This window comes from Eptatretus burgeri, chromosome 3, assembly GCF_056783735.1.
Source record: "Eptatretus burgeri isolate ZD-2024b chromosome 3, Ebu_testis_v1, whole genome shotgun sequence".
Taxonomy (NCBI): domain Eukaryota; kingdom Metazoa; phylum Chordata; class Myxini; order Myxiniformes; family Myxinidae; genus Eptatretus; species Eptatretus burgeri.
In genome coordinates this window covers 59,874,695-59,887,568 of record NC_140963.1, presented here as the reverse complement: position 1 = coordinate 59,887,568, position 12,874 = coordinate 59,874,695, and the positions used below count along the sequence as shown (strand labels likewise).

Here is a 12,874-nt window from a genome sequence, read left to right as displayed (position 1 = left end):
ATAATATCAACTAATCCTGCTGTGCATCGTCGTGGGTGGGAAGTTGGGTGTCTGCATTTTAATTGGGAAACTACTTCACATCGTTATGCAAAGCTGTCTGCATTTAAATTGTGAATGTTGAAGATCCCATTGTGTCACTCAAAGGGTATACCATTGTGGGCTGCTACCTTAAGCTGTATGCCCTATCTATGGTTTGATGAAATAAGCAAAGTGATCATCAAAAGGATGTGTCCGTTAATTTAGATCAACATAATGAGGAGAATGTGGTTGGTACATAAAATATAAGTAAATTAAATTATGGCTACTCCTTTGTTCATATTTATTTTGTTTATCCTTGCATTTCCTTGTCCTGATAATGCATTTCCTTTGTGTTTAAGGGTTTGCAGGGGTTCAAAGGAGAGAAAGGCCATCGGGTAAGTTAATGTATTGAACAGAAATTTGTTTGTTCATGTAATATCTTTCAAATTGCAGTTGGCTTCTCAGAAAACACAACACCAATAACAAAAATGAAAGAATTATTACTGACATTGTCAAAATCAACAAAAAAGCACTTGAATTCTGCCAAGATGAGACAAACATAATACTTCTACCCATGTCAAGGTCAATCAAACTTAGGTTTCTGTGCATTGTATTGAGAATTTGAATATCTGCAATAACTTAGCCTGTTTACCATCAATTATGGCTTCAAGGAGAATGTCTTTTCCAATGGGTATTGTGTTTTTGATGTAATTCTGCTCTTGGCAGTAGTTAGGATTCTGCCCAGCACACAATTCCCCCATTATTGCATTTCGGATGAAAAGCATTGTGGTTTTCTGGCGTCTCTACCGCTAGTGAGGAAACGATTCCATCTATTGTTTTTTGTCGACACCATGTTTACTGTACTTGTACAACCCATTCCACCAGGGAGAGCTAGGCCTGCGTGGTAGGCCCAGCTCACGGGGCCACAAGGGGGATAAGGGTGAGCAGGGTGCCCCTGGCCTGGATGCTCCATGTCCTCTGGTATGTTGTTTTGTGCCTCAATCCTGTCTGAATGTTCCTTAGTTCCTGTCTGAATGTAGATAAGGAAGTGTTTCTGCCATTTCCTTGAGGATGTATGTAGGAAATCCCATAACACCTCTTTGTTTGCCGTATTTGTTTTCCCCAATTTTATCTGCTCCAATTATCCCAGGCCGGTCCTGTGTACACCTGGTCATGTTATTAACACCTTCACCCACAGGCTTCAAGTTGACAGCTGAGAAATTGACGATGTCATCAGCTTTTCTCTTCTTTAAAAAAAAAAAAAATCCTCCATTTTCATCGTTTCACTGACTGTATAAAGTTTGACCCGATGCAGGGAAGTCGTGGTTTCAAAGGTGAAAATGGCGAGCCAGGCTTACCAGGATTGGACGGCATAGATGCTCCTTGCCCTGTGGTAGATAACAGTGCACGTCTGACCCTGCATGCTGGACCACCCCACACCCACCCGCATGATCCAGCTATCATCATCACTGGCATGAAAGTGCTCACTTACTTGCATTTTCTAACGCTTTCATGGTGGCTGCCTGCATTTTATGCTGTGACTAACTTTTACATTATATTTTAGCATAATAAACTGTTTTTTATGGGCTTCAGTTGAAGTCGAGAAGATTTAATCATCTTCCTGAAATGTCTCTTTCATTTCTCAAGCCAAAGCACCATTGTTTTGTTGTTTCTGTTAGTGAGTAAAACCTGGGTTTATAAATGCTGAATATACAGATGGCATCATGCATGCTCATAAGATCAACGATGGGATAGAAGGACGACAACCCGCACAATATTACTCGATTTATCTGATCTCTGTTGTTTTGAAAATTAGATTAACTAGTGCGGACCCGTAGGTGCGTGCCAGTATGTGCAGCTTTTTTCCTTCGCTCTCGTAAACGACGACTGGATTGGGGCATTGTTTCAATTGGATCGGACCAACCGTATCATAAATGGCCATAACTTGGGAAACACCTGGGAAACGTACTCAGGTCCCCAGCGTCAATTGTGACGTCATATCAAAGAAGAAGAAGAAGAAGAAGAAGAAGAATTGTGATTCCTCCTCTCTCTCGCCCCTCCCCCTCTCTTTCCCCCCTCTCTTTCCCCCCTCTCTCCCCCCGAGTCTCGCCCCTCCTCTCTCGCCCCTCCTCTCTCCCCCCTCCTCTCTCCCCCTCCTCTCTCGCCCCTCTCTCTCGCACCCACTCTCACCCCCCTCTCCCGTCCCCTCTCACACCCTCCTCTCTCCCCTCTCTTGAATTGTGATGCCCCCTCTCTCTCACTCCCCTCTCTCGCCCCCCTCTCTCACCCCCTCTCTTGCCCCACCTCTCTCCCCCCTCCTCTCTCGCTCCTCTGTCTGTAAATGTATTCACAAATGTCTACCAAGCACAACAATTAATTCAAACCTTGGGAAAAAACAGCTTTCAAACCCTTGAGAAACAGCTCTTTCCCTTGGGAAAATTCAAACCTTGGGATTAATTAATAATTTGAACAATTAATTCAAACCTTGGGAAACACTTGGGAAACAGCTGAAATGGATGAAGAACGATATCAAACCTTGAAAAGGCACATACTCAGGCCCCCAGCGTCGATTGTGATGTCATACCAAACGAAGAAGAAGAAGAATTGTGACGTCATTCGTGCAAAAAACATAAATTGTGATGTCATTCGTGACGTCACAGCACCGTGCCCTGTCATTGGTCGACAGATAAATGGCCGTAACTTGGGAACTGCTCGTCCGATTGACATCAAACCTTGAAAAGGCTCATCCGCGGGGCCCCGGCAATATTCCTGGCAAGTTTCAATCCGATCGGAATGGCGGTCGTCGAGAAACGGCGGTCGCAGACAGACACACATACAGACAGACAGACAGACAGACACACACAGAGATTGCTGGAATTATAGATAGATGTTGTTTTATTTACTTCGGGATAATTTTAATCACAAGCAGCTGCTTTGATTTTACTTCTAAATTTCTGTTCATCAAATAATTGTCAATATATTTACTGGAATAATTTTCCAATAGAAATGCTTCACACACCTATAGTGTCACAAGATAGTCATTAATTTGTAGTTCTTTGGTGAATTGGCTTTCGTTCTATTGTTGAAGGTTCACAATATGAGGGTCCTACTGAGAGTTTTTACACTTACACGCAACTAAGAGGATCCATCATTAATGGAGTTAAGGCCTCACAATTAAAATAATGAAGGTTGCTCCAGGACGAAGGAAAGGGTGGGGGGGGGGACGGCAAAGGTACAGGACACCGAGGCATCACCCAAATGCTGCATAATCAGGTATCAGTGATGTAGAACTTGAGTGGAGGATGAGTGAAGGTCAAATTTGACTCAAGTCAAATTTGATTTTATTTTGATCGACTTGAACCGAAGACCTTGGGACTTGGACTCAAGATGATGCTTGAATCTGATTAAGTGAAACCCTATAAGGCATGTAAGGCATAATACTACATATCCATTAGGTATTGCAGATCATTCCTCTTTCAAATTATATTTTTGATGAACGAATGACCTGTAAAGTGAAAATACTTCTTATTTGCAGAAACGTGGAGATGGATCACTGGATACAGCACAAGTGGCTAAATAAAGATATTTCATTTGCATGAATGAGAAGCTGATCTGCTTTGCTAACATGACAAGATGTTGACACAATTTGATCACATAAGGTCATGTGGCCATGATAGGGAGTAACATGCTGACAGTTTTACTTGAATCCAAAGTCACGTTATATCCAGGACTCGTGATACATTCAGTGTTTTGAGATTAGCGACTCTATAATTATTGATAAGCATTGCTCACTCAGAAATTTTGGGCCTTTTTTGAAAGATAGATGAAACAAAAGTATAGCAGCTGTACCCAGAAGTATAACTTGCAGACGCCAAACACCTGCCATTGGTGCTGTCGCCGAACCTGCTGTTGGCACAGTTGTGCAACATAATCAACCCAGCAGTGTAATGCAGTATTCCAAATTAAACATCATCTTTTTTATGTGATCTTCATGGGATAAAAGTGCCAAGTTATTCAATTTCACAAAGAGAAACAGACATCATCTCAAGTAACATGTCATTCCATTGGAATAATTTTTTTATTGTTGGTTAAATTTTTTTTTTTTGGTGCACATCGATTTGTGAAGTAAAATCAGGATGGCCATATGGACTTGCTTGACTGGTTTGGGTGACACACCACGCACTGTGAACAAATGTAGTCCATCACAGACTAGATGCTGAATAGAGAGCAGCTTTTGAAAGAAAACTAGCAGAGGTTATCCAACTGAAGTTGGAGGAAAGCATGGGTTGGACTGGATTGAAAGGGAGAGTATTATGTGGGGAAAATTAGGATTAATATCATGAAGGAAGTCAGCCAGTAAGGTAAGCCCTCTGCTGTCCAAGGGAATCGCTGCTTTGGTCGCATTCATAGATTACTTGCTGCTGATTGCAGTGGTTATTACATTTTGTCTTTAAAGAGCTTTGTATTACAATTGTTAACTCGAAAGAGCAATCAGAGATTGTATAGTAGACACTCGCCAGGACTTGTTTTGTGTGGCAAATAAATGGAAGTATGTACTAAACGAAAGGTCCTGGAATGCAAATGAAAGGTCTAAATGGTACATTTGTAAATATGTAAAGGTCAGGTGGTCTGAAGATCAAAGGGTCAAAATGGTCAAAAGTGTTGAAAGGGTCTTAAAAGGTCAAAGGGGTCTAAAGGATGTAATTTATAGGTCTAAAGAGTCAGAATTGTCTGAAGGTGTTTAAAGGTCTTAGAACATCTAAGAAGGGTCTAAAGGTAAAAGGGGTCCACAGGTTATGACTGAAAGGTATAAAGGTCTAAAAGGGTCTCAGGGATTCTAATAGGATCTAAAGGGTCTTTAAGGTCTAAGTGTTCTAAAGGGTGTAACGGGGGATAAAGGGTATACGGGGTCTAAAGGGTCTGAAATGTGTTAAAGGTCTCAAGGGGTCTTAGGTTTCTCAAGGGTCTTCCACTGTCTTAGGGTTTAAAGGGTCTTTAATGGTCTTCAGAGTCTTAATCGTCTTAAATGGAATTAGGGTTTAAAGGGTCTTCAGATTCTTAAGGGTCTCAAGGATTCTAAATGTATATAGGTGTCAGTGGGGTAGATATACTGATTCTGGCTCAGTTTCCCTCATGTTTAGTGAATGGAGATTCTCAGCGATTCATATTTTTTCCCATAAAAAAATAAACCTCCTTTTTATCCCAAACCTGTTGAATTCTCTGCTGTTGAAATATATAAAACATGTAAGTGAATGGAGATTTTAATAGCCTCCCCTTTTAACCAAGGAGCACTTTTTTTCAAACAACCAATGCATATTGTTTAGCTCACTCATTGAACCTATAAAGATTTGTTAATTCTCAAATTCCTTCAATAGTTTAATTTTCTTTGCACAATAATCCCCATCTAAAATATTTAAAAATGAAACATTTGAATCTTTATATTTTTCAAGATACCCCTTTTGTGTCATTATGAAATGATATACTTCTCTCATTGATCTCATCTGACCACCTCCTGAGCCTCAGATTTTTTTTTGCACAAGCCACGCCCACTTTTCCCAAGCCCCGTCCACTTTTTCTTAAGCCACGCCCACTTTCCGAAAGCCCGCTCACTTTTACTAAGCCCCACCCTCTTTTGTGAGGACCACCTACTCTTACATCATTTCCAGTTAATCTCTTTTCCAAAGGATTCACTAGTAAATTCTAGAATGTTATGTTTGTAGAAAATTTCTGGACGAAGGCCTGGGGCCTGTTCAGAGAATTTCCAAAGGAAACCACACCCACCAGTCTTTCTCTATAAAGGCTTCAAACCCAGACTGAATTTAAACATTTTTTTACTTTTACTGAGAATGGACTGCTGTGCTGAGCTTGAGTGGGATGACTTTGGAGTTCCTTAGAGTTTTACTACTTGTATGGAACTAAACCTTCAAGTTGATGGACTGGATTCAAACCTCTTATCTATTGAGGTAAGATTTTATTTTCCTATTTACAGAGTTTGATTTAAGCATATAATCATTTAATATTTAAATCACTTAATTAATACATTATTATTTTCTCTCACAGGAAATTGTATCTGAAATACAAAATGAAAATACTGCTTTTGCCACTACTTGGGGCGAAATTGTTGGTTTGGTTGAAGACCTTGTGAGCGACCAAGACCCACAGAACGAGCTCGACCTTGATGACCCAACCAAAGAGTTATACCTTGGAGACCCGCAAAATCCTGAAAAAGAGTTTTACATCGATGGTACTCATTGTGAGTTATCAAGACAATATCCACTGAACAAGTTATACCTTGATGAACCAGAATATAAGTTTTACCTCGGAGACTCACAAATTTTAAAAAAGTCAGTAAATGAGTTCTGCCTTGATGGTTTAAATAACTACCTTGGAGACTCGGGAAAAGGGTTCTGCCAAGATGGTTCTAAATATGGAGCCTACCTTGGAGACTCACAAATTTTGAAAAAATCAGTAAATGAGTTCTGCCTTGATGGTTTAAATAACTACCTTGGAGACTCGGGAAAAAGGTTCTGCCAAGATGGTTCTAAATATGGAACCTACCTTGGAGACTCAAATTTTGAAAAAATCAGTAAATGAGTTATCCTTGGTGGTTTTAAATATGAAACCTACCTCGGAGACCTCACAAATTTTGAAAAAAATCAGTAAATGAGTTCTGCCTTGATGGTTTAAATAACTACCTTGGAGACTCAGGAAAAGGGTTCTGCCAAGATGGTTCTAAATATGGAGCTTACCTTGGAGACTCACAAATTTTGAAAAAAATCAGTAAATGAGTTCTGCCTTGATTGTTTAAATAACTACCTTGGAGACTCAGGAAAAGGGTTCTGCCAAGATGGTTCTAAATATGGAACTTACCTTGGAGACTCACAAATTTTGAAAAAATCAGGAAATGATTTATCCCTTGGAGACTTTGTCAGTTGGTTTTATTTTGGAGACTTGAAATGTGGGTTCTGGCTTGATAACTCACAATGCGATACATATCTTGGAAACTCAACAGGAATGTGGTTATACCTTGGAGACTTGGAAAGTTGGGTCTATTTTGGAGACTTGAAATGTGGTTTCTACCAAGAAGACTCTTGAGGATCTCAACCGATCGATGTGATTCCTTATTGGATGGTGCTTGATGAGAGCAATATCAAGAAAGTTCTGGGAAGAAAGTGCAGGAAAGTTCTTACTCCCCCTTTCTACTTCATCAAACCTGAACGCCTTCAAAGACAGAATTGGAAGAAGAGAAAAAAAAAACATAAAAAAATATATTGTTAGTTCTGGGAAGAAGATGCAGGAAGGTTCTTATTCCCCCTTTCTTCTTCATCAAACCTGAAAGCCTTAAAAGACAGAATTGGAAGAAGAGAAAAAAAAACATTAAAAAAAAAAATATATATATATATATATATATATATATATATATATATATATATATATATATATATATATACTGTATATATTGTTAGTTCTGGGAAGAAGATGCAGGAAGGTTCTTACTCCCCCTTTCTACTTTATCAAACCTGAAAGCCTTAAAAGACAGAATTGGAAGAGGAAAAAAAAACAAAAAATATATTGTTGAAATACGGATTTAAAAAAAGACATTGTGTTGGGCGAGGGTTGGGTTGGGGTTGAGATTTTGAATGTGAGGGTTAGGGTGGGTTTGCGTTGGGGTTGTGATTTTGAATGTGATGGTTAGGGTGAGGGTTGGGGTTGAGATTTTGAATGTGAGGGTAAGGGTGGGTAATGGTGGTTCAGGATTGATTATGCTCCCTGTTATATTATCACACACACACACACACACACACACACACACACACACACACACACACACACACACACACACACACACACACACACACACACACACACACACACACACACACACACACACACACACACACACACACACACACACACACACACACACACGTTAAGCCTTGACTATTCAGTTTAGGATTCTGTGTTTGGGGTTCACAGATCTAAGAACGTCCCCCATTGCACACACACCAACAAACAAAAGTTAAGCCTTGACTGACTGTTCAGTTGAGGATTCTGTGTTTGGGGTTCACAGATCTAAGTACGTCCCCCTTGACACACATTACATATATATATATATATATATATATATATATATATTTTTTTTTTAATTTAACCCTGTTATACACCTCGGACTTGGTCCTAGGAGGTCCATAAAGGTGTATAGTGGAGGGGAGTGAAGCGCCAACCTATTGCTCCCATGAGTATTATTTGCTTTGTTTTGTCTTTTGTAATTCTTGTGAATGAAATGAACCTAAAATCTGTTCCCCTTCTAAATCATATACTTTATATGTCCAAGGAACTGAATCTATCACATCAACAATTTAAAAAAGTTCATTCGTCCACTGCTTTGTATAACCCTTTTCAAAATGAGATTTCCATCTATATATTCTGACTATATCACCAATTTTGAACTTAAGCTTTTTGACATTAATCTCTTTTTCATATTTTAATTTTGTAAATGTTTCTGATGGTTTCATATTCGTTGACGTGTGAATCGTGTCATTATACTTATCTACAATATCCTGAATAAAAGATGACCATTGTTGTGAACCAAGTTGTGTAAATTTTTTATATAGTCTCTCTTTTAAAGTATGATTAAAGCGCTCAATAACAACGGCTTTTCCTTCATTAAAGGTACTGTATAATGTAATGCTGTTATTTCTTAGAAAATTCATAAATGTCTTATTATAAAACTCTCTACCCTCATCAGTCCACAATTTTTTCGGTTTTCTCTTACTTTTATTAAATATCTGTTGAAAGGCGAACATAAGAGTATTACCTGTTTTGTTTTTTAAAGGGACAACCCACGCTTATCTCCTCCTTAAATCAATAACGGTTAAAGCATACTTGTACCCCTTATCATTATTGAGTTCAATCAAATCAGCGGACCAGATATAATCAACTTCCTTGGAATAAACCTTCCTTCTATGAAACTTTGTGAATATTGGTTTATGTAATTCATCAGCTAATTGTTCTTCAGTCTTAATGACATCATTAGAGCCTATAAGTTTTTTTTGAATTTCCAAGCCCAAGTTTCAATTTAGCGCTGATCATCTTCTTCACGATAAATCTATCAACTTTTTCTGTTGGCGTTGGATTTCGTATCAGAGATTAATTATACAATATTTCTCTATCGGCTTCATGCTTTTTTTTCCAACGTTGTGGTATTCCCATAATCAATATCATGTCTCATACACACTTCATCAACCCTATTGATGGGTTTGCTCCATGGTTTAGGGTTGTCAGCCTCATCTGATCTTTTATCCAAGTTTGTGCCTGGACCACAGAAAGAATACCCTGGTCGATGTAATTCCCCTGGTATTCCAGTAGTTGTAAATTTACTTCCTGATAAAAACTTTTGTATATCTCCTCCACGTTTGTGTTTTGAGATAAATTGACTCTTTTTTGAACCACACACCGAACATGTACCTTTTTGTATAACCCTGTTATTTTTACTTTTAAAATATGAGATTTTTTAGTACTAGTTTTCTTTTTACATTTGAGACAATAACTCATTTATTTATGAGAAAAATTCCTACAGAGTGCAAAAACCTTTTTAGTTTCCAACATGCAGATTTGAATCTTAATTTTTAAAATATAAAGAATCCTCAGAAATGTCTTCACTCTCTCCTCCATTTATTTAAGAAAAAAATGAAAAATTTAATTAATGTTAATATCTTTCCCTTGAAAACGATGTCAATAGTCTTGTCGAAAATATTGCTTATACACTTGTCAATTCTTTGTTTTCCTCCTCAGTGCGTTGAGATTCATTTATTTTCTGTAATACCCAAAATCTTTTTTAAATCTCACTGGTTTTCATATTTTCAAATTTATTTATTCTCTCTTTCCTCCCTCCCCTCCTCTCTCTTCTCTCTTTCCTCCTTCTATCTCTCCTCCTTCTCTCTCTCTCTCTCTTCTCTCCTCTCTCCCCTCCTTCTCTCTCTCTTCTCTCTCTTCTCCCTCTCTCTCTTCTCCCTCTCTCCCTTCTCTCTCTTCTCCCTCTCCTCCTTCTCTCTCTTCTCCTTTTCCTCCTCTTCTCTCTCTTCTTCAAATCCTTCCTCGTCCCTTACTAGCCTTGAATCACTCACACCCCATAGAATATCATACATATATTCATCGGGATTTCTTGTTATTCCTGTATCCAAAATATTTTTTTTTACAACAGGAAACCTATAAAATTTATTTTGAATTTCTCAGAGCCTTACGTTTTCTTAACTTTATAATTTTTTCATTATTTAACATTTTAATTAAATCCAAAGTTGTTGGTTTATCAACATCAGTATAAAGCCAATCTTTTATTGAAAATACCTCATTCTTATGTTGTAGAACATATTTATTAAATTACCAAATACCCTTTTCTTGAAGGTATGCTTGGACACAGAAATTATAATTTTCTTGAAACCTCCTTGCTGTCATTTTTGTATTAGAAATATATGACAGAATAATATTATGACACGAAACACCTCCCCATCTTCCCATAGTTAAATCATTTTGTATTTCCTTACTTATGATATATATAATCCTGTTTTTTCTGTTTTCATGATATAAACTTGGGCAAAACCATTAATATATTTACCCTTATTAAATTATTTTATTTGTTGTTTACTAATCGTGCTTCCACAAAACTCATTCTCGAAACCAAGTGGATAATATTCTTCCTTACGAGACTGATTTAATTGTTCCAGGTCTTCTAGGTCAATTTTAAATGACCAATTATACCCTAAATCATTCATATCATACCCCCATTGTTCTATTCTCATACAAACGATACGCCCTTCTTTATAAAAAAATTATTTTAATTGGAACTGTCAATTCTGTATGACCTGGAGATAAAATCAACACTTCTGTATCTTTGGAATACACGACCGTTTTATTTAAGGATATATATTGTGATAAATCACTTAATCTCACCATGTCATTCGCGTCAGTCAGGCTTGGATAATTTTTTTAATTTATAAGCATTTTTCATATTAATTTTCTTGTTATACTATATTTCTGTCGTTCAGCCTGTGCCTTTGTGTAATAATTTGATAAATCTATATCCAGTTCTTGAGATACACCAAAGATAGAACCATCTTTACCAACATAAGTGATTTATATTAGATTAAAAATAATGTCATAAAAAAAAATTTTTGTTGAGTTGAAATAACACATATAGACATAATTGACCACAACACTTGGAATTTAATTCTTGGACTTGAAATGTTTGATAAACACCGTTCTGTAAGAATTTTATGACTTCATCAGGTGGTGGAAGACCGAAACTATCAAAATATTTGTCTTGACTATTAAAAATACAAACCCAATGAGAACCGTTCCCATTATTATCTTCTAAGTTCGTAATAATATTCTTTGTATGTTGTATAATATGTTTAATTGTTAATTCATCTCTCGTACAAATAACCACATTATGAATTTTGAATTTCTTACAATATTCGACAAGTTGTAAATTTGATGTTGTATTCTTTCGAAATTCTTTAAACCACTCATCAATGCTCATTTATTTATTAGAAAGATATAATCCATTACCCTTTTTAGTTAATTTTACACCTGCTTGTGCGATAGAAGAGAGCATATCTCCAACTAACAATCTCACTTTATCATTTTTTCAGCAAAATCTATAATTACACCACTTCCACTAATTTGTTTCTCCAACTCTTTGTTATGTCTTTCCAATTATTTTTGAGCCCGGAGTTGAGCCTTCCTTTCGTTGGCAGTTTTCACCGCTGTTGAAATACCACCCGTCAATGCTCCAACTGCACTTAAACCAGCAAATAAAGGAATTAGAAATGGGAGAAATCCTCCACTCATCTCTCTTATTGAATATTTTTTCAACATTGGTTTTGTCATTTTAATTTTAAGTGAGCCAGTATCGTTCAAGATTTTCACCTGTTCTCTTGTGAGCAAAACATCAATTCTTACTGCTCCTTTTCTCTGAATTGTATTAACGTTAATCATACAAGGCTTTTGATTTTGAACACAAGATGATAGTTTATGAAGATTGATCTGATTAACATATACCCCAGTTGGTACTTTGCCACTCATTTATTTAACAAAAAATTACGTGAGACTAATCATAACACCATTATCTGTATTAATCTGTAATTCTGTTTCTTCCAAAAGCAAACAATATGTATCAACTTCTTCACTCTCTCATCTTTCAATGTATAGGGAAGTATCCACTCGATTAGACTTTATAGTTTCCTTTTGAGCGCTCAGATCAAACGCATAGATTGTATACAAACTTTTAAATGCTGTCATATCCAAAATAGGTTCTTTATTTCCATTACTTTCACACCTTTTGGTAAGACTTGTATGCTTCAGCCTAATCATTTTTTTCCCAATTAATTTCCAATCTATCTTGTGGATAAAATGTTCCATCTGGAGAAACACAAAGTTGTTTCACCTTAGCATTATCACTCAATGCATTATTCTTATCTGTAGCAATATCACCATCTGGTTTTTAAAAAAAAATGATCCACAGATATCGTGGCTTTCCTTCCAGAACACCCAAATTCCACGTGTAAGTGGCTTGGTTTAGTTTAACATGTTGACATCTTGTTTTGAGGTATGATACACTGAGTGGTTTCTTTGAGTTAAGTCTTCTGTTCAACATCTCTTCTGTTTTAAGATTAGGGGTATATTCACTAATATACCAACTCATTTCATCAATTACAAATTTATTCTGGGCACCAAAAGCATGAGCAACACCAAAAAGTAATCTATTTTCATTATCGTTCCTTTATCGTTGAAATCTAATTTTAAGACCATACAGAACTTTATCATGATCACAAAATCCAAATATACCTTTAAGAGG

General features: G+C 36.9%; 1 protein-coding gene across 3 annotated transcripts in view; it reads left to right on the top strand.

Annotated features, from left to right (window-relative positions):
* The window catches only part of LOC147030005 (uncharacterized), a 251,655-nt gene that overhangs the window by 183,188 nt on the left and 55,593 nt on the right, over positions 1-12,874 (top strand). For 2 of the 3 annotated variants that reach the window (XM_085873625.1, XM_085873622.1), the window contains 2 exons: positions 378-413; positions 904-999. In XM_085873625.1, the coding sequence (XP_085729751.1) occupies positions 378-413; positions 904-999 (132 nt within the window). Of the gene's footprint in view, positions 1-377; positions 414-903; positions 1,000-1,333; positions 1,412-12,874 lie in introns of all 3 variants that reach the window. The other variant, XM_085873623.1, reaches the window with a different exon arrangement.